General features: G+C 37.9%; 1 protein-coding gene across 4 annotated transcripts in view; it reads left to right on the forward strand.

The window, feature by feature from the left end:
• Nucleotides 1-26010, forward strand: part of TFEC (transcription factor EC) — a 140945-nt gene that overhangs the window by 87823 nt on the left and 27112 nt on the right. For all 4 annotated transcript variants that reach the window (XM_056341044.1, XM_056341045.1, XM_056341048.1 and 1 more), the window contains 2 exons: nucleotides 13333-13584; nucleotides 15850-15945. In XM_056341044.1, coding sequence (XP_056197019.1) covers nucleotides 13333-13584; nucleotides 15850-15945 — 348 coding nt within the window. The remainder of the gene's footprint in view (nucleotides 1-13332; nucleotides 13585-15849; nucleotides 15946-26010) is intronic.

A 26010-nucleotide genomic window follows, 5' to 3' on the forward strand; every position in this document is an offset into this window, starting at 1 on the left:
TTTGCTTTCAAGTATTCTGGCTAGGAATAGGTGGATACTCAAACTACCTTCTAAGTAAAAACAACTTAATGTTCTTTCCATTGCTTAGTCTTCTGACAGTTTTTTATCGAGCCCTGATTTTTTCTACTTACATTATCGGTCTAATCTAGCCAGTGGGTCTAACTTTTCTAATTTTTTCTTAGTCATAGTGTTTTCCTCTTTCATAACCACATTAAACCCAGTTCTTCTTTTGCATCTATTCATTCTAAGTCAGCATTTCCTCCTCTTCCCACTACTCTGAACATTGCCTCAAAGCTTTCCAGCAAATATGAGGATAATGCCACCTTGCAGATCTCCGGTGATTTGAGTGTTCTCCATTGATACTGTTACGCTTAGTTTCTCATTCAAGGTTTATGGAGACCTTCGTGCAGGAGAAAAGGGGGCTGGTGATATAACTGAAAGGACCTTTTCACTTACATTGTCAAATGTAAATTTCAACTCAACTGTACTATAAATGTTTTTGAAGAGAGAAGATCTATTGTAAAGTGTACCTTTGGAAATGAAAAATGAAACTTTAAGTAGTCGACATGAAAATCTTGCTTCAGGAACTGAAAATGTGGGTTAAGTTTAGGTGAGCCGGAGACTCATGGATTAATGTGACTAGCTAAATTCTTCTGCTGGAGATCCAGTCATGGGGAGGGACAGTATGAATTCTGTACTTCAAATAGTGGGATTTTGTAATCTTTAGGGAAGGATGCTCTTGCCCGTTATAGAGGCCATCATGACTGTAACAGTGAGGTGTGCACTCATGCAGCTGTGGTCAAAGAAGGAGGGACAAGGCAAACAAAACAGCTCAGAGACCAGCACCGCTACAGTCTAAGGCCACATTTACCTATGCTGTCCTTTCCGCCAGTTTTCTGCAAGAAAGCCTTCCCCACTCCAGCAAGCATTTATGCATCTGTTAATTCAGTGGGACAGTCCTGAGGGTCACCATCATAAGGATAAAACCTGGACTTGACTGAGGAAAATAAGGGTGTTACCAAAATGTAACCATCTTACATATATGCTCTGCGTACATCTAAGAAAAAGGTGATGAGCACAAACAAATCTCAGTGAGTTGTGTTGTTAAACTTTGAAACAGTGCCGAGTAAACTGGGACTGTGACCTGGCTTGACAATAACCCTAGTATTTGATGTTGAAGATTATTAGCTCATTCTAGATTATAATAATAAAAGACTGTAATAGGAAATGTTCTGCCTCTGTGTTTAGGTTTTGTGGCCTTTTGAACGGTTGCAGTGATGACAGACTGACAAAAGAATTGAAAGAAACCGCTAACATGGCCATACTATTATGCCATTGATTTTTTTCACATAAATTCTTCAGTTAATAATGCATTTAAGACGTAGGTAGGAAGTTTCTTTCCTTAAAAGTGCTGTATCATTTCTTCTTCTTTAACTGAAATTCCAACCAGAGTTAAGGAAATACCCTTATGAACCACTTCTCGTTTCTCTCCCTCCAACCAACTGGATATGCACAAACAGTGACATGACTTAGTCATGGAGAGATTTGCACTAGTCTTTTCTTGTTTGCCCTGCTGTGTTCGGGTACCTGGGCTCTGGGGCAACGCTGTTGTGTAGAGGTGACAAAACTGATAGAAATCCAGCCACTGCCGGTAGGTAACTACGGTGGCAAACCAATGTTTCTTCACTTTAACTGTGGGGTGAAAATCAGGCTAATTGGGTCTTGCTTTATTTTGTACGTGTGACGGAATCCGTTTATCTGCCATCTTCTCTAAGGCAGACCAAAGAGAGTATTGTTTACCTTCTTCCCATAATTTGGCCTACTAATTTTGTTGCTAAATGCTAATTAACCCACTTGATAATTACATAAATGTGTTAATACTAATAAATTCACTTACTAAATCCTAGTGTTAACATTTGTAACATGCCATGTTGTTGCTGTACAAATACTTTGACATGTTTTCCTGCTGAAAGTTCTGTGGCAACATACTGAAGACTCTTTAAAATACTTTTCTCATTATTAAATGTTGTTACTTTAAACTAAGAATAATGAACTTGGGGCATAAAGATTTGACACATATAGCTATGACTATTTTTTCTAGGTAATTCTAACTTAACTTATTTTTAACTTGTACATTCCTTTCCACATTAGGACCATTGCATTTGAAAGACTTGTTCTCTGCAATGCATCTTATAATTAATGCTCTTAATAATGACTTACCAGTAGTAATCTTTAATTCCGTGTTCACAGAACTCTCATTTAAACTAAGTGCGAGTTTCTCTTGATTAATCCCAGTAAAATCAATCATCTTTTGTTAATTAATATGTTTTTATTTAGTGGATATTGGCTGCAAACTGTTGAGCAGTTTGAGTTTACCCTAATATTACTCCTCCAGCTCCTCCTCTGTAGTGTCTACTAAGTGCACAAATGTTTGTTGTGCTTAAAATGGGAATGCTGTAAATTCCAACTCTAACACCGAAGGACACATACTTGTTTCTGCTAGGCTACCTTTTCATTCTATTTATGGTGGTTTGGAGCAGTTCTTGTTCTAAAGGTTTTTAAAGGTTGATTTCAGAATTTAAATAATTATAAAAGGAACTGAATTTTGATCTGTTGTACATTAGAAATAGTATTAATATCTTCTCTCTTTTTTGGCTAATTGAATTACTGCTAAATGGAACATGTTGTGAACTAAGATTATTTTAAATACACATCAAAAGGCAAGACTGCTTGTTCAGTTCAGTACTGAAAGTACCAATTAGGCTATTTTTGAGAGATTTCCATTCAGCTGTGGAGTACAGCAAAATATAAGTGTTTGGAGCCTTGCACTCTCTAAGTGTTCTCTGAATGAAGTCTCAGCTCCCCTTCATACCAAATATTTGTCAGTGCTAGGCTGAAAAGTATCTTTTCAAAGTCAAACATACAAAACTATAGTTCAGAAAAGACTTCTCAAAATAAATTACACAATTTTAAGTAAAAATTTGTATTCATTATAATTTAGGTGTTTTCTCACTAACAGCTAGGCTCTTTATTTTACTCATTTCTAAGAATAGTGACAAATAGAAATCCTATGAATTCATTAAAATATTTCTAGCACCACACAATTACTGCACTGTAAATCCACTCTTACTACTCTTAGAACATAAGTGGAAGTGTATTGCCCAAAGAATATACTGATTTGTAGCTGGTGTTCAAGTACTGAAGGTAACATTTGTTAACCCCATGAACAGCATGCCAACAGCATCCTGAAGCATAAACATGGTCAGACTCATTGCCACTTACAGCCATAAAACATATTGGTATACAAAAGGGACTAGGTGGATTTTTAAAAAAAAAAAAAAATAAAGAAAAAAAAAAAGAAAAAAGCTCTTAACAACTGATATGAAATATTTTTTGTTACTTTTTTCTCATATAGCTATCCTTGATGTGCCATTCCTGTTTTTGACAGAAATATCGCCTACTGCTGTCAACTAATCCAATTTGCTCCCCTTGTATGAAAACACACTTTGTGGCCAGATCCTAAGCTGAGTCAAAATGATGTTGCCTTGATTTCAGAAAAACTGTTTTCTGAAGCTGAACCTAAGATGTCTACTTTGAAAGCTTCCCCCCTTGCCCTCCTTATCATTCTGAGTCTGAGGGAAGCAACAGAAAGTACATTTCTTAGGCTGAAGCTGGTTTTGTCTGTGCCTGCAGAAGCGATAACCCTTCACAGACTTAACTTGTCGACAGATCAGCATCCCTGATGCGACTAATTCACCAGATCACCTTATGCCACCAGCTTTGTTACCTCCATTCTTGCAGTACGTGGGCTGAGGGGTGCATACCTCGGTACAGTCTGTTTTCAAAATGAGGGAGGACTGAAACATGCAAAAAGCAGTTAGTAATAAGCAGTGCTGTCATCTGGTGGTGAAATTGTTTCCACTTTTAACAAACCGATGATGCTTTTCAACCAATGGGTTTCACTTCTTCAAGGAAGTTGGTGTAGTCCCCTTGGCATACAGTCGTGAATCTTTCACATTAGAAATAGGCAAAATCAGTGGTTTTATCCAAAATCACTAAACCTTTTGAACTTTGTTTTTGAAGAAGAATAGCACACCAGAGATAGGCTTAAGGGTTCAGGTTTTGCCTTTTTATTTGGGAAGTGCATTATAGATTTTATTATTTGTGTGCAGACACTACTTGTCCATTGGAATGAAGAAGTAAGGGCAAAAGTATATATACCTCCCTCAGAAATATCAGTATACTCAAATGCCAACCTTTTTGCACGTTGTGTTTGACGTCCATATCCTTACATTCCAGGAAAACACACTTTCTAGATCTAGCTTCTAGGAGTGTTTTGCTGTCTAAGACTGAACAGGAGGGATATTACTGCCATCATTGCATCTCAACTAATATGGTATGTGCTAGCCTGGGAAGCCAGAAAAAATCTGTAGCAAACAATGAGAAACTTGTTACTTCATGCTCCGTCTTCCTGATTTTAAAGGCTGACCTCTCTGAGTTCTCCTAACTTTTAAATAATAGACATAAAATAGACATAAAAAGGAGAAAATGATAGTTTTCACATGAAAACAATTAAAAATCAAGGAACAAACCAGAGACTTTTGAAACCATTCAGAAATTTACTAAAGTAGCCATCACACCAGGGATTTTCTTCTTTTGGTTAATTCATTTTAAAGTTCAATCACCTGACTTTGTCATCCGCACATAAAGGTAGTATACGCAACTACTGGTTCTCTCCAGTGTTAGAACATGGGGTGTGTTTGGAACATTTTGTCTCCAGCCGAGTCCAAAAGTCAGCGGTTCCCCATCTCAGCCAAGAAATCAGGTAGAACAACTTTTGTGGTGTCTTTCAGCTGCCTACCGGGGCAGTGTAAGAACTACCAACAGAACTCCTTTCTGGCACCTTCCCCGGAGGAGTTGTGCATGGGGTGTGCCTTGGAACTTGTAATGCTATTCTGTTTTTTCTGCTGAACAAATGGCACTGATGGAAGTTCATTACCAGACAGTTTTTAACTAAACCCCAAATGCTTGTATTTTCAATATTCAAAACTGATTTTCCTTGAATATGTTTGTGATACTCTTTTCTCCATTTAATGGCATCTTATTAGATGACTTAATTTGAATAACTTCTGAAGATAGAGATAAGTTTTTAAGTAAAGGGATCAGAACCTAGCTAGCTCTTTAAACATGTCTCGCTGTACAAAAAGTTCCTTTCCATTCTTCAAATGCAAAAGTCACATTCACTGGCCTGTAATAACAGCAACAATAAAGAGGAACAGGAAGAGTAAAGATTTATTATATTCACAGGTCTCACGAATCAATGAGCGCATGGACAGGGTCACTGTGCAGAGTCAAAGTAAGGACATTAGCCAGGGTTTCATAATTTGATTGTGGTCCATTGCGATGCTTGTGTGTTCTATTAACTTTAGTGCCTGGTTTTATTCACAGTTTAGATTTTCAGCTTAAATTCTAACTTAAATCAAAGCAATAGTTTTGTAAAAAATACTTCCTGTAGTTTGCTTTGCTTAACTTTACAGGCTGTTTTTATAGTGCAACGTTGAAAACTTGAGTCTTTTCTGACAGTGAAGACCACAAAGTCATCGAGACTCATTGTTATTGTAAAACATGACAAGCTGGCCTTAAGACCTTAGGGATCCTTTCTTCAGAAGTCAAGCTGGCAATGGATGAGGAGCCATCAGAGCTGTGTGTGTCTTAACTGCAGGAGTTCAATTAAGAAGCCAAGAGTGTCTCAGGTATACCCGCGCAAATGGCAGTGCTTGCTTTGATGACGTCTCTGTAGTTGCTCAGTGCAGGTACTTGGCTTCCCCCAACTCATTTCTGATTGCACAAGGAGGTTAGCACAGAGGAATACCTGAAAGGACTGAGCTCCATCAATGCTCAGTGAGTGCTAGAGAATACCACAGTGGGGAAATGCTAAATGCAAAATCCCTGAGTCTGCAAGGGGATTTGTCAGGAAACAGCAAGCTGTAAGATGTAGCCTCTAACAGCCACCACCCCCAGAGCTCTGCTGCCTTTCTTTCCCTGAAAGAAATGCTGCTCTGCTGCCTATGCTGTGCAGAAAAAAAGTTTCCTTACCCAGCACCGGTTTCTGCAAAATCTATTCTGCAGTTCTTTTGCTCCCACATTCCTCTTGCTTTTCATAATGATTGGCAGTGTGATGGAGAACTTCTTTCCGATTGCTCCCATCCTACCACATATTTATTGTTATTTGCTATTTTTAGGCATTGGGATACCAAAATACAATGAGCAGCAGTCATTGTTGAAGACAAACTTTAAAATGTTTCTTCTACAGTCTCTTCACCCTTGAAGGAACATTCACAAGTTCCTGATGAATATGATGTCAAAGGTTAAATAAGATGAAAAATAGTGCATTAGAGTCACATGAGAATTTTTTCTTAACTTGAAAGCTACAGTAAGTCATCAGCTAAACACAGCTGTGAGTTGCCAGACTGGGTGTCTTCTGCTTTGTATTCTCTCTTCATGCATATTAATGGAGAAGGTCTCATCTAGTCAGATCAAAGTTCCTATAAGAAAAATATTCACATTTAAAAATTAATTACTCTGTTTAGCTTAAGTAATTAATTGAAATAATCATACATGCTTTTATAAACTAAACATTAAAGTGAACGGCTACATTATTTGGTGATAGTTTTTAAGATAGAGCAGAAGTGTATAATTGCTAAGTTAAATTGAAGTTTCATTTTATTATGAAATAATTTCACAAATACGATTCTCTCAAAAAGTTTAATAGAAAGAGTAGGACAAACAAACAACTGATGTTCATTTGTAATAGGAGTTGAAAAGGACTATTTCATCACTAAAAATGCTTTTTTTCCTAACCCTTAAAATCCATTTGAAAGTCCTCAGAAATAAAGCTAAAATAGTCTGTGTTTCTTATCTTAAAATGGAATTAGACTTTTCGGATACTTACAGAACATTTTAATAATTAAGAAGTCCATAATTATGTGCTTATTTTCTGGTACAGTGGCTGAAAAGAACATGAAGCCCCGTAACTCAAACAGTTTCACAGAGGTGTTGTGTTCAGGAGTAATGATAAATGATGTGATCCTATCAGGTTGAGAAATTTCACTTCAAAAGCTGTTAAAAAGTTTGGAACAAATTAACATCCAGCATAAATGGCAAACTGTAATGAAGTCTACTGAGTTCTGTCCAGTATGCTATGACCATTTTAAGCATACTGTTTTGTAGTAGAGATTTAAGCATTTATTAAATTCAGAGTGGATTTTCATCAAAGAAAAAGTTGCTGTTGTAATAGACAGTTCTCATAGCCAAAAATCATAAAATTTAAACACAGAAAGGCCTATTAGACCACTTATTCTAATTCCTTTAAAATTACAAGCTTTTGTATTCCCTTCAGTTATTATGCAAGTACTCAGCTTTCAGTCCAAGAATGTGTTTGATAAAAGTATGTCTTAGATTTGGCTAATGTATCTCTTCCAGAAAGTCATGGACCCTTCGTTTGAAGAAAACAGCAGTTAGAGCATTTGGAGTATTTCACTGTTTATTCACATAATTTCTAATATGAGCTTGCCTAAGATCAGCTTGTGGCCAGTGGCTCTTGCCATGCTTTTTGTGCTTGCTGAAAGACCCTGTCACAATCAGCATCTCCCACAATTTTGAGATTTCAATTTGACAACAACAATATAGCTGAATTTCTTTAAACTTTCATTGAAACAGCCCTTTCTTGGTCTTCAATGACTTCCACAGTTCTTTTCTGCATCCTTTCAAATTTTTGTGTGTTTTAAAAATGTTTAAGGTAGCAATATTTTTAGGATTGTATTATTGATCTCTCTTTAGCCTAAACAAAAAGGCTCCTATTCACTACTTCCTTTATGACATTTCCCAATTCTTGGGCTGCTGAGTTGCTGGTTGTTTATGATCCCAAATTCTTTACAGAATTGTTGCTTCCAGTCTCCGTTCAGTTTTCTCCACTGTTGCATCCTGTACTTCATCATCTAGCATATGCAAATGTTTGTTTGGCTGACTGGAAACACATTTTCTTTCAATAAGATCACTGCTTTAAAAAATGCTTGGTCTTTTTAGTCAGTTTTATTTTTCATTAGTACCAAATCACTGAAGGAAATGTTGAGTAGTACAAGACTGAAGAGCCCCTCTTTCTGACGCCAAGCCTTTGCTGATTACTTTCTTATGCATGTTCGTTAGCCAATTCTTAATCCATTTAAAACACGCATTATTGATATTGTGTAGTGCTATATTTTTAATTAGAATATTGAACGATACTAAGTCAAAAGGCACACAAAAGTTGAAGTGTATTATACCTACACCGTTACCTTTGGCAACCTAACTTGAAATCTCATCAAAGAGCAGAAGTAGATTTGTTTGACAAGGCTTATTTTGCACAGAACTATGTTGACTAGCATTAATTATATTCATATCTTTTAATAATTTATAATTGAATCTCTTTTCAGTTTTCCTATTATTTCTCTCAGGACTGATGTTGGACTAAGCAGGCAGGGAGTACAGGTATCACCCGCTTGCCCTTATTGGAATGCCAGTACATTATGTAGCACTGCTACTTACTGGAATATCATTGACACTGTTCATGTCTCCCTTAGGTTCCCTAAAAATGCCCTTTTTTCTTATTTTTGGCATGCTAGGTATTCTTTTACTAGTGAAAAAAAATATCTCATCTGCAAATGTGGAAGTAAAATAGTTTATGTAAACAAACTACTGAAGGCCCAGTTATGCCATTGTGCAATATATTAGAAATGAAAGTAAAATTAGTGTGAATGTGGAAAAAGATATTAGACAACTCTACCGCAGTTTTACAACATGATGGTGTGTGCTCAAATTAGAAAGAGAAATTGAAGAAGTTTGAATATGCATCTGTAATTCTAAAAGGCTGTTACGTTCTTGTTTGCAGAATTACCTTGCCAGTGAGATATAAAATAGAAATAGGTACAGTCAGTTACATGTGCATTCATATCTTTTCTGAATTACAAATTTGATCTCAAAGTGTTCATTTCTAGCTTTGTTCTGGTGGATTTATAAAAATTGAGTTTGGGCTGGACTCTTTAACTTCCTGCATGCTTGATTTTTCTGGTTCTGAGTAGGTTTTAATTTCACCATGATTAGGAAAGCCAGATAATAGGCAAAAGCAGTGCCTAGAAGAAAGTGTATAATCTATTTACTGTTGATATTTATGCTGTCCTTCAGTCCTCAAATAATCTGAAATAATTATCATTTTTGACCACAGCCACTCTAAGGGAACACCTGGGAGGAGAACCAGGATTTCATTTGGGCAAATTCACCACCTTGTTACGCCTTGCATGCATGATAGTCTGAAGAGCCTATATAACTTCAGGAGCACTTGGCAGGAAGGGTCAGGTCACTGACTACACCAAGAGCTGGAGCAGATGTACCTGCAGGACAACACTAAATCCTGGGCTGTGTCTGAGGCTTGTCTGAGTCACGACCTGGATTGTCAGGTGGTGACCGGGTACTATTTCTGCTAGGGCTTCCCCAGAAATCAGGCATGTCAACAAAACCAAGGTCATCCATTTCAGAAAAAAAATTGTAAGGCAGAGAGGCATTTAAGAGAAAACAGTCTGCTGAGAGCTAGAAGATATGCTTTATCAAGTCACCCTGCTTAGTTTGTGTCAGAGAAGAGAACCCAGGTTCCACGGAGCTGCCAGCTTCTTGAATGCTCTACCCCGAAAACCATTCCAGGGTCTTTAAAGCTGTTTTTTGTAAAACATCGCTTTAAAGCTGTTCTGCATTAAACAAATGATCAAATATTCATTGACCTAGGGAAAGGAGAGAAAAGAAGGTAACCCTATATTCAGACTGTTGTGTCAGTGTCAGCATTGTAAGTCCCTGGTCTAAAGAAGGTTTAATGGTTTTATATATGGAAGCACTCCTAGACTGGAGAGATTCAGAGATCCTCACCTTAAAATTTCACATAGTCTCTGACAAAATGTTCTCAGATTATAGGAACTCCTTAAAAGATGAGGAATTAGAAAATTAGTCTCCCAGCACTGCTGGAGAATATCGTACTGGGATTATTGGGCAAAATAAGGATCCTTCTACTCTGAAAAATCTTTTTTTTCCCATTTTTTTTCTGGAAGGATCTTACCTGGTGTATCTACCACATACACAGGATCAAAGCCTCAAAGCAGCTAAGTGCATGTCAGTCTGGGCTGGTTTACTTGTGGGATTACTTATGTGTGGGCGTGTTAAGTCCTTCTGGTTTTTGCATTTATTTCACTGAACCCCTAGTCTGATATCATTTTCTCCCTAGACTTAATAATGATTATCCAGAGTTTCTATAATTACGCTACCAGTTAAATTTTTCCTGGCTTTTTCTAGGTTTTTTTGCTTCCTCAGGCCCTCAGGGCCTTGTACAGTCAAGTTTTGAAAATCTCCAAGGATGAAGATGCCACAACTCCTCTAGGCAACCTGTGCCAGTGCTTAGCCACTCTTTTTACACCTTTTAAAAGAAGCTCAAAATCAAGTCAATGTTTAATGTTTGTAATTATGGTAGTAATCATTTCCAAGAGCTTATGTCATCCAAAATTTTCATAAAACCTAAACTGAAACTTAGTTTAAGACTACTGATACAAGATAAGTCATCCAGCATCCCGGTGGAGAATAAACCCATCATACTTGGCATTTGACATTGGACTGTCATTGTCATGAAATTGTTAAGTTTTGAGTTTCTACTCCTATTTCATACATGTTGCATGAACAGTTCAAATGGCCATTTCTAATTTTTGAGTGCTTGACTTGCAGTCTCAGTATTCCTTTAGCACAGCATGGCTTTTTCTCCCCATTTATTTTATACTAACAGTACGATTATAAAAACAGCATTCCAGCTGTGCTTTGTCTTTACATAGCAGTTTGATTTTCTAAAGTCCTTTACTACTTCTTATAAGCATTGATTTCTAAGACTTATTTAGATATATAGAGATGATCAGGGATTGAAACTTCAGGTACTTTTTGAAAAGCAGGGCACAGATCCATTTTTACCCTCAGTGGTTCTGCTTTGCAATGACTGCAACTGGCACAGCAAAAGGGTGGAGAGGTTTGCAAAACCATAGCAACAGATCTCATCAGCAAGGCTTTAAATTCTTTTCCTGTTTGTGAAAGTTTGGGACAGTACTGACAGGATATAAGCACTTGAAAGCATATCATACGAAATAACCACTCCTGACAAACTTGATTTTTGACTTTGTCAGCAGTTAGCTGTTTGTCTTTTCGCTGATGCTCCCCTTGCCTGGTGGGATGGTCCCATGGTGGTTCACTAGGACATCAGGCTGCATGGAGGTCTCAGTCTGCTGCTAGCAATCTGAAGTCCAGAGAAAGCAAAAAGCAAGCCATTGACTTTTCAGCGGTCTTCTTGTGACAGAACCCACTTCCTTATTAAAATACAATTTTTAAAACAAGGTAGTATAGACTTTGGACACTGCAAATTTCTTACCTTTCTCATTTAATTTGAAGACATGTGATATTCTGGATTTCATGTTTCAGGTAGGTCTGTAGTGGGTGCTTCTGAAACAGCAGCAGAAAACAAGGCTGCACAGCAAGTCCCGGCTCTGGCCATACAACAGGACATATTTTCTTTCCTCCAGCACGTTGCATGTTGCCCAAGATCGATACTCTGGTTAAAGTGGCATGCAAGAGACTTCATGTTTGGATTCTAATTTAAGAAACTGCTTGACTGTCTAACTTTCAATATGAGCTTAAGTATTACTGAAGCTGAAGGAGTAAATAGGTCCATAAGTAGCTGAATGATTTGGGACAGTTTTACATGTATCCTTACATATGACAAATCAGAACTTGAATTAATGGTATGTGATACACTTTCTAAAACTAACACAAAGATCTCTGTTGAGACAAGTAATATCATGATTTAAGTAAATCCCAAATACACATGTAGTTTTTAAAACCTTACATGATGGGATGCATACCTTCCTAACATAAAACAGGGGAAAAACTAAGCAGTGTATTTAAGATTTCACATCAATATATTAATGTAATGTAATGTTATTTAATAACTTTAAAGCTTACATCAAAATAATTAATATTGTATTCATTACTGCGTGGCTTAATCTTTTTTATATGACTAGAAAATTAGTATAAAGAAACATAATTAAAATAATTCTAGACATGCCACTATAACATGATTAAAAATAAAGTAGGACTGCAATATTGTACAAAAATACAGCTAATTTAAATGCAAACCCCTTTTATGGGCTATTTATCTCTGGTTATGTATGTTAGGGGAATTAAAAAGAAGTTTGTTTAAATGACTGAAATTTCTTTTCAGAGAAAAAAGGGCTGCAAAGCAAGTCTTGCTATTATTTAGCAAATATTAATCACGCTTACACAGAGGCCGCTTGAGAAAAATTTATTACAAGAAATTTGTGACCAGTCATGCCATAGGAAAAGGAGAAAGCCACAGGGCTGAAATGACAGTAAGGTTTGTGTATGCAGTGCTCCTCTGGTAGTTAAATTGCAGGAATGTGACATTGATCTGAAATGGGAGCTGTTTGAAGTAGCAACTGTCAATCAGTGTAATCAAAGGATGGCCCAAAGTCTTACTCAATTAGCCATTTTGGCATGACCGCTCAATCTATAAAGTCCTACCAACTCCAAAAGTGATCTGTCCTCAAGAGGCACTTCAAGAAGACTGCATGGTTTGCAGATAGTGAACAGTCATCCAGTACTATAGCTTGGACTTTATTTTATTTGGGTTTTGTTTGGGTTTTTTTTGCAAAAGTACAGCAATGCTTCATTTAACTGACTGTACTTACTACAAGGTGAGCCAAATGTGGATTTAGGTAGGAGTGAATGTCTGCTGCTGTTGATATTACTTGAAGTTGGTTGGATTGTTTTTCTTTATACTTTTATTTACTCTTTCAAGTACGAAAAGGTAAATATAATGTGCTACTAATTTTAGAGTACATAATATGCCTGTAGATTTGATTGCTGTGATCGATGATTTCAACAGAGATCATTCTTAAAAGAGAAGAGAAAAATGTGTAGTGTACTTCTGGTCTTTTCTCAGGATCATGTTTACCTTTTCTAATTCTATTTTTCTTTTATTGTTATTCAGAGGGTTTATTCAGCTGTGTTAGGAGAAAACAGTACACAAATGTGTAAGGGTGCAAAACTGAAAAAAAAAAAAAAGATTTAAGGTTAATAATAATTCTAACCATGTGTTACTAAAACTGAATCTATTGCTTTGAAGTTTTTTAGAGTGAACCTTTGGGCAAATACTGGTACTGGTAACTTGAAACTTCAGCAATTATTTCCATTCCTTCCCAGGTACAAACACACTTGGAAAATCAGTCTAGATACCACATACAGCAAAGCCAGAGGCACCAGGTGAAGCAGTACCTGACCCTTGATACCAAGCTGTCCAGCCAGACGCTTTCCCTCTCCCACTCCCACACAATCCAGCCTGCAGGAGTGAGCTCCATTTTAAGAAACGGACACATGCCTCCAGTCAGCGATATTGGCACACCAGAAAGCCCTGTTTCCAAGCTGCTGGCCCTCGGAGGCGAACACGAAAATGCGGTAGGGCAGGGCTGGTGAAAGGAATGGGGAAACGGGCTTTGCATGCTTCTATAAAAATGTTAGAAGACCCACCTCATATTAGTAGTGGGCAAGAGCTGGCTTTCCTTACTTTCATGGGGCCTTTGATGCCAGCACTTGCTCCCTGAATCCTTTTAGATTATGTGGGTGATTCCCTTGAATACCTGTGATTAGCTTATTGCATGATCAGGGTTCTAAATTGCTGCCAGTTAGAAAGTACTGTTGTATCATTTTATCTATGCATCATATAGTGCTGTATGTTTTTTGTATGTGTACATAGCAATGCAAAACTTATTTTTTTTCGGATGAGAGTTATTTTTACCTAACAGTATTATACTAGCTGCATAACAAAGTTAAATACTGATTACCTTAAAGATGTAACTGAATTGCTCATTCATTTTTCAGTTAGCTGATATATTTATATATGGGTTATCTTGGGTAAATTGGCACAGATATGCTAACTTTAGTGACACCATCGATTTTAATAGAGGTACAGCTATTACACAATGTCAGATTCTCAGACAGCGTGAGATGTAGATCATTATGGCCTTTAATACTTCAACAGATTTCAAAAGAGGCTGCTTATTAGGTGAAAGGGGAATTCCTACAGAAATGAGAAATGGAGATGCTGTATCATATCTTGGGCTTTAACAGAACAGAAGAATCTTACAAATACACTGTGGCCCATTTGAGCGTTATGCAGCTAAGCATGAGGGAACCGAAAAAAGTAAACCCGACACCCGCTAGAGACCTCCTCTGGGGCCCCTCCATTCCTTCTGCATCAACAACTGACGTTTCATACCAGGGTTATGGATGACTGGAGCCACCGGTCTGCAAAGATTGTTTTAGATGGCCTTTGTGGAGGGCCTCTGCAGTCACCTCAGTGGTAGCAAGTGAGCGCGCTGCAGCCGTTCTCAGGCACTTTGGGCACCTGACCAGCAGTAACCAGAAAATACCACTCTTTGTGCTGGAAAGAAAGACAGCTGCTTGTAAACCACACTCCTGAACTGTGATTGGTGATGACTAGGAGAAAAAGCTGGCACTGTCCAAAATCCTTGCAGGCATCTTTCCAATGATTTGAATAACCCTGTCCCAGAGCCACGAGGAGGTGACTGTCACGGTGTAATTTCCTAGTATGATGTGCCCTGTGGTTCAGTGTAGGCTGTAGTAATATTAGTAAATAATATAGACCTGACACACAGGTTGGTGCAGTGAACTGTAGTCGCTCATATTGTCTAATCGCTGGCATTTCTTGGCATCCTTTTGTCCCTGACAGCACTTTCCTAGATCAGTCTGGGCACAACTCCTGGGACTGCACATGTCTGGTTTTTAGAGAGGGAGAAGAATGCATGGGTGAGCTGTGCTGGGCCACGTGGCCCCAAAGTCTGCATTGAAAGGTCCCTGGCCTGTGTGATCCTTTCTTTGATTGCATAGGACCTTCTAAATTTCCTTCAGCTACTGCTCTTCAGACAGCTCTCAAGAGCGGCTTGAAAAGCCTCAGAGCATGAATCAGCTGTTCCTGCAGACTAGAGTTAAGGGTGACAGGTTCATCATGGGATCTTTCCTAAAGTTATTTTGTGAATGGAATCAGACCAAAATTATCACTGAAAACTCATGCTGTACCTTATCCAAACCTATATACATCTGGATATCTAAAAAGTATTCACTGCTTCATCCCTAGTCATTAATTAGCTGTTCCATCTGTTTCAGTAGGTTTTGATTCAGATGAGGACAAAAGGGGGACCAGAAGGCTGCCTGGAGATGTAACCAGTGTATGCCAAACACAATGCAAACCTCTGCCGGCTGAAACTTGAGAGCAGTAACACCAAATCTCGAGTGACTCACACTCTTGCGGAACCACCGGTTCCTTTCAGCCTTCCTGCACAAACGCAACAGTACGCCACGGATATAACGCATTTGATGAAGGTGACAGATCACAGTTACAACTTAGTAATGCACTCCTGTCACCTCATCTTGGTGTTGCAGTAACGGGTTAAAAAAGGGGAATGAGCTGGTGTCTGGGAGGGAAGAAGAAACTTGCTAAACCACAAAAACTGTTTTCACAAGAAGTGAAAGATGTGAATATTGTGTAAAGGCGCTTGAGTTATTTGATTTTTAAGATATAAACTTCTGAAATTCAGTTTTATCCCTGTAATAAACACACAAGGTTAATTCCTCTGTATTTTCAGAATAACATTGTTTCCATTATTACTTGTAATGATTGGTCTTAAAATATTATTTTATCAGATGGAAGAGGTGATTGAAGACATAATCAATATGGAATCAAGTTTTAATGATGAAGGGATAGGTTGTTCTGAAACTCCTCTACTAATGCAAAGAACTGTAAGTATTTTGTTGAATTTTGTCCTCCTGTTTATAACAATTTCATTGAGTGATTCAAGCACACGCCAGAATTCAGAGGCTAAAGCAGTACTATCAATGAACTGTTCTCCTTTCTCTTCAGTTGCTTGTCCTTTTGTCAAGAAATATTACAGGAAAGGATCCCAGCGTAGTAGGACGCAGCTGTTTGAAGTGGTCTGAACAGCATTTGGGGTTCTAGTCCAGCACCAGGTGTGGTGCGTAGCACATTAGAATTACTAATTCCTGGGCAGGACTATGGATGAGGGGAGTCTCTGGACACTAGATGGCTTTTTAAAGTCTTGTTTAAAGATCCTTCTACCTCATCTAAAAAAAGTAAAACTTTCCCCATGTAACAGTTTCTATAGTACAGTAGTTTCTTCAGTAAATGCTAAATCAAGGATGGGTTCTATTTCTTGGCTTTTATAAAGCCAAGTTGCACTTAGCTGAATAATTAATTTCAAGGACAAATGAGCGAAATGTAACTTTTCATATGGAATGCTTTATAAGAACAAACGTAGCAAACCATTAAAATTCTGTAATGACTTTTTGTAAAGAAATGACAGGGGATTAAGTAAGGCTACTTACATTTCCACTTACATTATACATTTGCAGAGGAAGGACGGACCTTTTCTGGACACAGCACCACATAGTGCATTGTTATTTGTGAAAATAACACCTATCAATAACTGTAAAGCAACATACTTTGTAGAAGGGATGTTCTTTGTCCTCTCAACCCTAATTTATCTTGGGAATTGTTTTCCACAGGGTTTTGCCCTCAGGACCTTAAAATGAGTACTGATAAAGGGAAACTGCACTCTGGTGAGGGCAGAAGGACTTTCACAGGTTTTGACAGTCTACAAAGTTCATTTCAGAATACAAAGTCGGGTGCTTGCTCTTAATCACCCACTGGAGGAGCAACTTTTTCTGACCACAGAACATCACTGGCTACAAAATTACCTTATGAGATAAGATCTCTGTGCCTCTGTGTTGCCCACTCCAGTATCAATGGCAAATGATAGTTCCATGAATACCTGGCATTTGCATGCCAGCTACAGAACTAATACAGTTAGACTGTATCTCAGTACAGAATACAGCAAAGAGATGCTCCCTGGGGAGTGAATTAAAATTTTGGCTCAAATTAACCTGAGGCAGGGGAGGATCCTTTCAGGTGTGGTACTGTGGGATGGTGATGAGAGGCACGAATTCGGGGTTTTGGATTAGAATCATACTCCCTCAACACCTTTTAAAACTGGGTGATGTTAATCTATGCTAATTCCAGCCTCATTAGCCTTTATCTTCAGCCATGAAGGACATCTCTCTCTAAAATGTATTGAATACCCAACCCCTGATGAGCATGGAAATATGCAATAACTTTTAGGTCTAACTGGTATCTTACTTGCAAAGATCTGAAGACTCCTGCAATGCCTGTGGGCCAAGCAATCGTACTTAGATTTTTGTTTGTGCTGAGGAAATCACCAGGCTGCTAGGTAAACCAGGGAATAGCCTGTATTTCCAAATCTCTCTGCAATACTATGGCAAAATACAGCCTGCTTTGAACAGGGCATGCGAGCTGCATCAGTGTGGAAGCAATCAAGCGGTGTCTCTGCCTCTTCTGTTTTCTCTTTTGCTAATGTGTACTCAAAAAATACATGAAATTAACAGGCATATGGAGGTGATTTCAGGCATTTAGCTTATGACTTATGCTTTTATGGCATCTTTCAGGTAACATCCTAAATCTGCCTGCAAAAATTTTGGTCATAAGCTATGCAATGGAGAATGATAGATAGGCAAGTTTTTCTAATAAGTATTTGAGACAATATTTTTTTCATTTCACATTAAATGTAATGGCATTTTCTTTATCTGAGTTAAAATGTATATAGTACAAGAGTGTTGGACTAGGAGACTTGAATGGGAGTGCAAGAACATCTAATTCTCCTGAGAAGAGGTTTGTGCTGTACTTAAAGACTTATATTACCTCTCATGTGCTTCTGCCCAAGGTGCTTGGCTATAGTGCCTGCCATCAACACAGAGTAAGTGAGATCACAAGTGAGACTGAGTTGCTCATGTACCTGGCTGATTGCTTGTTTGCTTCCTCTTTACACTTCTCCAGTGCCATGCTTAAGTTTTTTTTAGACAGAATTTCATCTTAGATTTGCACCTCCTTGGCATTGTTTTGAATTTGCCCAAACCGTGCACAGTAATCTCTCTAAAATTCAGAAAAAATCTGACATTCTAAGTTTTCACAATGTCATATAAGGCTCAGGTGGGTTTTTTTGGCAAAATCTTTTCTTGAACAAGCCAAATTCATGAAGCCATTTTCTTTTGTTTTTCTTTTTTCTCAACACTGGCTGAGATTAGGGACTTTGCAGTGCTACCTGTTGTGTGCTGCAGTGAATTAGTGTTTGCTTTGGTTAGATACACCCATGTACCATTTTAATGGCACATTAAATGAAGACATTGAATTTTGTGAGACCACTCATGAATAACTGCTTAGAGGCTTATTGGCTGACCCTGAATTAATGGATTACAGTCATGTATTAGTAGAGTCAGAGAAATGAAAACAAGAACATTCCTCCATCTCTCATTAAAATAATTACAGTTTCTGAAGAGTGGATTGTCTGGCTTTTGTTGTGTTTGGACCCAAATTCATAGTTTCATGAAACTCTCTGGTTTTGGGTGGCAACTTAAGAATTTCTCAGAGTAGGGACTTCTCTGGCTGCGTTTCTATTGCTCTTAACAGTACCTTAATGGTAGCAACCTACTTTTTATAGTAATGTTTTAGAAGTTCAGTTAAAGTATAAGACTAGGTCCACCCTATGTGCAAGAGGTCTTGATTGTTCTGAAAGTATTTGTAAACCCAGTTCCATCTTTGTCCAGAAAAAATAACTGAAATCAAATCATAGCTATTCTTATGAACTATCGTTTGATAACAACTGTTTGTTCACCACGGAGGAGGTAAGATGTAATACCCTTGAACATGACACCAATTTAAACTCATTTTTCCTTGTCATGATAATTTAGTTTTATGAAACTCTTTACTAACAGACAGCAACATATTTATCTATATTGTAAGGATAGTATTTATTCTTTAAGTATCATATTAGGAACAACAGGTTTCTTCCTGACCTTATAGGAATCTTTAAAAAAATGAAACAAAGAATGTAAGAGTGAGTTTTAGAAGTGAACTAATGTTATGTATGTCAGATATGGTGACAGACATTTGAAAAGCAAACATTTTCCATTTTTACAAGACTTTCTTATTGAAAATCCTCACAATCTATCCAATGTTCTGTAGCGTTTTGTAAAACGCTATGTATGTTATGTAAAAAATAAATTTTAAGTTTATTAACTTTCAAATGTTCAAACCAGGAAATGTAGATGTGCAGGTCTGTTAATGTAAAGCATATATGACATCATCACTAAAAATTTAGGGTCATTTCTATAAAACTGTGGTCTTTATTAATATCTGAAAAAGGGAAGTTTAAGAAACGTGCTGTATTAAGGCAGATGTGGAAAGCATTAGTTCCAGTAAAGAGAGCGAGGGAAAATATGATTTCTGTGCTTTTCAGGGTGTGATTTGACAGCATGTGACCTAGTGAACCTCTACTTGTTACTAAATGTTGTTTTGTTTTGCTAAATGCATGTATACAGCCCTAGGACTCACCAGACAACCCAGTAATTTAGCAAGCACAACAGTGATCTCTATGAAAACATTTGGCATTTTACCAGTACTTTCATTCAGAAATAACTGCTGTAACCCAGATAATCACTGTACAGCTACTGGGATAATGTCCTCTACTTGACACGCAGCCCACTAAAACTTGCATCAAAAGCGTTAGAAAATTTACTGGTTTGGAATGAGAATAAAATGAGAGGATATTAATGTTCTGCAATGGCATGGGCTTATTTTACACCATTCTGGGTGGGATCAGCCAGAAAATAATTTAATTTTATGAAGATTTCCAAGGACCTTCAGTTATTATTTGTTCGGATGCACAAGAAAAGAGCTTTCAGAAGTATTCTTGAAGAAGCCTGGGGGGAGAGAATCTGTAGCAATTAGATGGCTGGTGTTGAGAGTGAAGGAGTAGTGCAGAGTAGTGCTCGGGGCAGAGCACTAACATAAAACTGGCCTTCAAAAAGTTGCCAGCAGTGGCCCGACCAGTGATATGTTGAATCAGTCAGGCTCACTGTTGCTGGAGTAGCAGGTATTGAATGACTAAACAAAGCGGAGCAGTTCCTTTTGGATTGCTTGGGAGAAGATGGAAAGCTTCTCCCTGGAAAACCTTTTCACTGAGTTTTTACCACGTCCAGTACTAAATAGAGCCAAGAAAAAAATATGTTTATATGTTGATTAATTTGTAATATTTAAGAAATGTTTTCTTTAATTATCCCTTGAATGAGTTTGAAAGCAGGAACGTTTCCTGAAAACAATGACTTCTAACCAATAGAAAGCATAGATTTTACTATTATGGATAGATAAATGCACTGTAAGTGTGATCTGAAGAGTTATTCTTACTCAGGGAATAGAGTAGCCATGGTAGTCCTAGATAAGGCTGGAGCAAATATCGGTTTAAACAAGTTATTTTTTTAAAAAATCTCCAAAACAGTTCCCGAAATGGCTCCTTCCTTTAAAGGAAAGAAATACTTAAAGATTTAAAGCAGCATTAATTCTTCCAGCAGCTCCAGCTCTAAGTGCATACTGAAATCATTATGGTGCCATTGGTACTTTGAAGTCCACATCAGCTCAGAGATGTAGAGCTGCCACAAGCAATGAATCTGTTGTTGGGAACTTTGTCTATTTGTCCAGCTAACCAAATTTCTTCAGTCCTCCTTTGGATCTGACTTGGTGCATATGGTATTTATATGCTGAAAAAAGAAAGAATTAAATCACTAACAGAGAAGAGAACAGAATCACCTGGGCATGCTGAAAGGCAGGGGGTTTGCTAGCTGTTAGATGGCAAGGCTGAGCTGGGGGGTCAGCCAGGCATGGGGAACAGTGGCAGAGTGGGGACCACAGTGCTGGGTGAAGGTGTTGCCTTGCAATAGGTCACCTCGGGAAGGATCCTGTGTGGCTTCTGTGTCTCCATTTCATATGCTCAGCTCCCTATTTCACTAAGATTGGGAGCTATGATCTGCTTCCAGTCCACTTTGGAGGCAAGTCAGTTGGAATTACTCCACTTCTGTCACTCTTGCAGGAAAAGAGCTTACAGAGAAAATCCTCAGTTGCCCTGTAGCTCACTTGTATTTGTTGAGCTCCTTTGGCATTTGAAAAAAATCTTGTGTTGGATAGGCATGGAGTAGAGGTTAGATCAGGACAGGACAGGATAGATGTTTTCCTTCTTTAATTTTTATGATTCTGTTAACTACAGATGGTATAAAGTTCTGATTAAATCTGTTAACTATGCATTTGATTTTATGGAGACACTTGATAAAAGCACAGTGCACTCTGTCTGTGAAATCTCACTGCTATTACAAGGTCTTTGAGGTCACAGTTTCTCATCATGGCATTAATAATTTGTATTTGTATTAATTATTTGTCAAATACTGATGGTTACTATCTGGATGGATTGCGAAAACTGCTGTCTGTCCCATCCCAGAAATCATACAGAAGAAAGAAATTCAGGTAGGTACCCTCCAAAGTATTTTATTCAATAATGGCTGTGATTATTCAATCATGAAGTAAAACCAGGTTTGCGTTAGAGGTGCACATAGTATTGCTTATCTAGGCAGCCCCCTGCTGCATAATCATGAGTATTTTTCATTTAGCGAATACTGATGTCATTTGGCAACCTTTGTAAGTTTGTAAAATCTGCTAAAGTTCAAAATCATTTTAAAGAAAGGGCCAGAGTAAACATTAACAACCTCATTTGCTTAGGTTGGGTAACTTGAAAAGGCTGCATAACATCAATGAAAATGCTTTGTCAATCACATTCTACACTAGATTAGTCTTAAAGTCCAGGGAAGAATCAAAGTTCACCTAAGTATATAAACTTCTGTCTAGCACTCCCTGGTATCATTTGCAAGTTTAATAAAAAAGAAAAATGAAGGAGAAGGAACGGTCTGCAGCTATTGGGGAAATAATAGGCTCCTCAAAAATAAGACTGGTGAGCAAATATTTTCTTTGTCTTTCTTCAATAGTATAAAGGTGCTAGATAGGAAATTGTGTCTTTCAGTTGCAGACAGCTAACAATGACATGCATAAGTTGAGAACTCCTCAGGCCTGTTTTTTGCAGCTGGAGGTGTCTTTTGCTATCATTGCCACCGCTGTTTTGAATGTCATACAGATGCCAGAGGAAGGTTTGTTTCCAGTGTTTCACACAATATAGTAGTTTGAGGATGAAATGGGCAGTGTACAGCTCTCTCGTCGGCTCTAAGTACTCCAGATAGATCGAGTATGAGTATTAGCAATTTGCCACATGCTGTAGAAAAAGTTTTCGTAGCATAAAGCATACAATACTTGGGTCAGGAGAAGTGTGGTCCACTTCTGCGTAGCTGCAGCACTCCAAAGCTGTGCAAAATGTCTACATAGCTCAGCTCTGTCTAACACTCTTAACAGCACAATGTCTAATAATTCTCTTTTATTTTGGGAGTAGTCCTCTCTGGCTGAAGGGAGCCAGAAGACTCAAGCTTCAAGCAATTGGAGTAAATTTTTTCATAACTATAAAATGGAGGAAAAGTTCCTTTTTTTCCTCTTCTGGAAATAGACATAAATGGAAGTGTTATTTTAAAATCAACAGTTGTTTGTATGTAAGTACTTCATACAAAAGTCTTCATCTCAGAGCGTAACACACATTACAGAGCATAACATTGAACAGAGGTAAGAGAAAAGGATAGATAAAACAAGTTTTTAACTCTTCTAATATGCACTCCTCACTAATTTTAAGCTCCTGTGCAGCAGGATCTGCAAGCAAATTCCTGCTATTTCGGGCTACCAGGCAGATTCTGTCTTATCCCAAAGCCTTGATTCACACACCCTGCTGCGTGTCTTGTAGTGTTGTATGCATCCAGCAATGCAAGACCTGAAGTCCTTGGTAGATGATGGGTAATAAAGAAGGCTACATTAAGCTCCCTGAGGTCTGTAGCTTATAGGTTATGATTGCTTCTGGGGCTAAATTTTATGAATTACTGTCAATGGCATTTACATAGCTTGAATAAGAGACTTGTGAGCTCAGGTGCAACAACAGTGGCCACTTTGTTCTCCAGGCACAGTCGAGTTCCTTACTGCAAGATAAAGCTAACTTGTGGAAAACAACGATTTCTTGAAGGTCATTTTGAGAAATAACCTCCTGAAAGATGCAACTGCTTCTCCTAGCACCTCCTTCTCCATCAGCCATGGCCTTCTATGACCTTTACTATAGGTGTACAGTAGTTTATGAAGTAGTTACTTAGTAGTACACTTATTTTTATACTAGAAATAAACACTTGTGAACCTATCTGGAATCAACTGCTACAGAAAGGAATTCCAACCAAAGCGAAACTCTACATGGTGCATGTTAATCCATCTGAACACACTAGATCACAGAAATCAGTAAATCCCTTACTGTAATGTATTCAGATACTTAGGTGATATGTGGAATGTAAGAGGACATAATATAGAGCATAGAATATATATATCTGATATAAATACTCATAATAGAGATCTTAGAATCTGTATTTAAGAGAAAATGCCCCGTATTCTAATCCTGCAAAAATAATATCTGGTTTTCACTTGTCCCTTGGCCTCAGTTTTTCACTTTTCTTGTGGTTTTGTGCTGACATTTGTGCATTGCTTTTAGAGGAAGACTTTGAATGATTTGGTATATTCATTTACGTATGGTAGCCAGAGAAATAGAAATCGGATGGAAACAGGCATTAGTTCATTAGCTGGTGTTACTTGTGAAATAATCTTAGTAAAACAGCTAATAGAGCTGTCATTTAATTGCAGTCTGGGTTTCAGAGCCCGGAGGTTAGTTGGGCAGTACTCCTGTAATGTATGAGTTCCAGCTGCAGGTTGGATGATGACAGTATCACAACATCACTTCACTTTTGGTCTGTGTCTGTTATGTTTGTTTTTTAACCAGAAAAGCCAAGAACAGATAAAACCGGCATAAGAGATGATAACTGAAAGAACAGAACTCTCCTGCAAAAGTCTGATTCTCCAGAAAATTCCTTTGCTCGGTCATATTTGATCAGACATTTATCTAGACAATGGACTTCTATGTGTATGATCAGGGCAGGAATGTACTGTAACTGGGAATATGAACAGAGTTCATTTTTCTCTGATGAATAATGAACTAGCATGATGATCATTATTTGAAGATAAAAAATGAACCGGTTTTCATACATAATATATAATATGTAATATAATATATCTGAACATTAAGTCCCTGGTTGAGGAGTGTGTAATTATGAACCATGTTAAAGATAAATATAGAAGGAGTACAATTTGTTCAAAGGAAAACAAGTCTGAAAGGGAAGCATTAGCTTTTCTGCTGTTCTCTTCAGATAATAAAAAGAGGAACTGGAACATTTGGGTATTAGTTATTGCTAAAATCCATCTATTTTCAAATATAAGAATTTTGTATTGCATATATGAAAGGACCTAAACCATTTAGCTGTGAATGGCATCTTCTTGTTCTAGACTCTAAAATCAATATAGTACAACCTTTTTGCACAGTTGACAGTGTAAACACATCCTTAGTAAGAAAAAATGTATCACAGCTTATGTTGTTCAACTTTCTTTAAGAAAAAGAAAAGGCAGAGGTTGAACACCAGTCTTCTGAGTACAGGACTTGTATTGACCCACGAGATTATGCATCCTGTCTCCAGTACCTTTGAATTAGATGAAATGTCACAATTTACTAAAACACACAAGAAATACCCATTTTCTGCTTGGCAAAAATTGGAAACACCTGGTATACCAGATATTGCTATTTAGAAAATGCATTTGCAATGACTGGGTTACTATACATTTATTGATTATTTCATATTTGGCCAAATTAAGTGCACATTTTGAAGTTAATCTGTGAACTTCAAAGATGCAAAAAAGGGTTTTTTTAACTGTCATGAATAAACAAGAAAGAAAGCAGAAGGAATTAAGTATGTAGTTTTTATGTCTCAACACAAATACTGAACAAACTTTTACTGTAAAATGGACTGTGGATGCAGTTCAAAATTTAGATTTCTACATTTGGGGTGCAAAAATGGATAGTAGTACAAAAATTCTGTAAAATCACTGCTTTGATTTTTTAATTAAAATGAATGAGCAAGAACCACTTTGAAATGGATGGGTGCTAATATATTTTTTGTGGCTAAGAAGAAGTAGCCTCATTTTACAAAACTGTTCTTTGAAGTGATGCTATCAATTAGGTTCATGAGAACATGATTTAAGTGGGTTATATTTAGGGTGGGAAAGGATAAAGTATTGTACTAATATTTCACATGTGAACACTTCAGCCTAGATACAGTCAGAGCAAGTACTAGCTCTTAGCAGGCAGCAAAAGAAATTTTCTTGTGCACATACAGTACTCCACCTTTCAGGTTAGGCAGCTACATGGTTTCTTCGTGTGGCAAGTGATGTGTGTTACCTTCCCTGTTACCTGAGTTTGCCAAGTCTGCAGGTGCAGTGCGGGCGATCTGACCATGTGTAACAGGGCCAATGATCCTCAGAACTGTCTGTACTCACAGCTACCCTGGATGTATGCCATATTTCTGTTACTGCAGGAGATATATAGGCATGTAGGCACCTTCAGTGAGTTGCATGTCTGCAGAGGTTAACCCTGGAAAAGAGGGCAGCAAAGGAAGTTTTTCCTGCAGCTTGCTTCCGACTTGCCCTCTTTTTCATGGCCTCTTCTGACCTGGGCAGAATGAGGACCTCTGGCAGAGGCAATCTAGTCCTGACCTTCGTATTTCCTGGGGGCATCTTGACCCTTCTGATCACACACTTGGGCTTGTGAATGTGACTGTGAGGAAATAAGACCCCGGGAGAAATGGTAGCTGGAAATAAGCCTCCACTAACAGGACAATCCATCCTGCTGCTTGTTCCCAGGTCCCTCCAGGGACAGCAGG

The sequence above is a fragment of the Falco biarmicus genome, chromosome 5, assembly GCF_023638135.1.
Source record: "Falco biarmicus isolate bFalBia1 chromosome 5, bFalBia1.pri, whole genome shotgun sequence".
Classification (NCBI taxonomy): domain Eukaryota; kingdom Metazoa; phylum Chordata; class Aves; order Falconiformes; family Falconidae; genus Falco; species Falco biarmicus.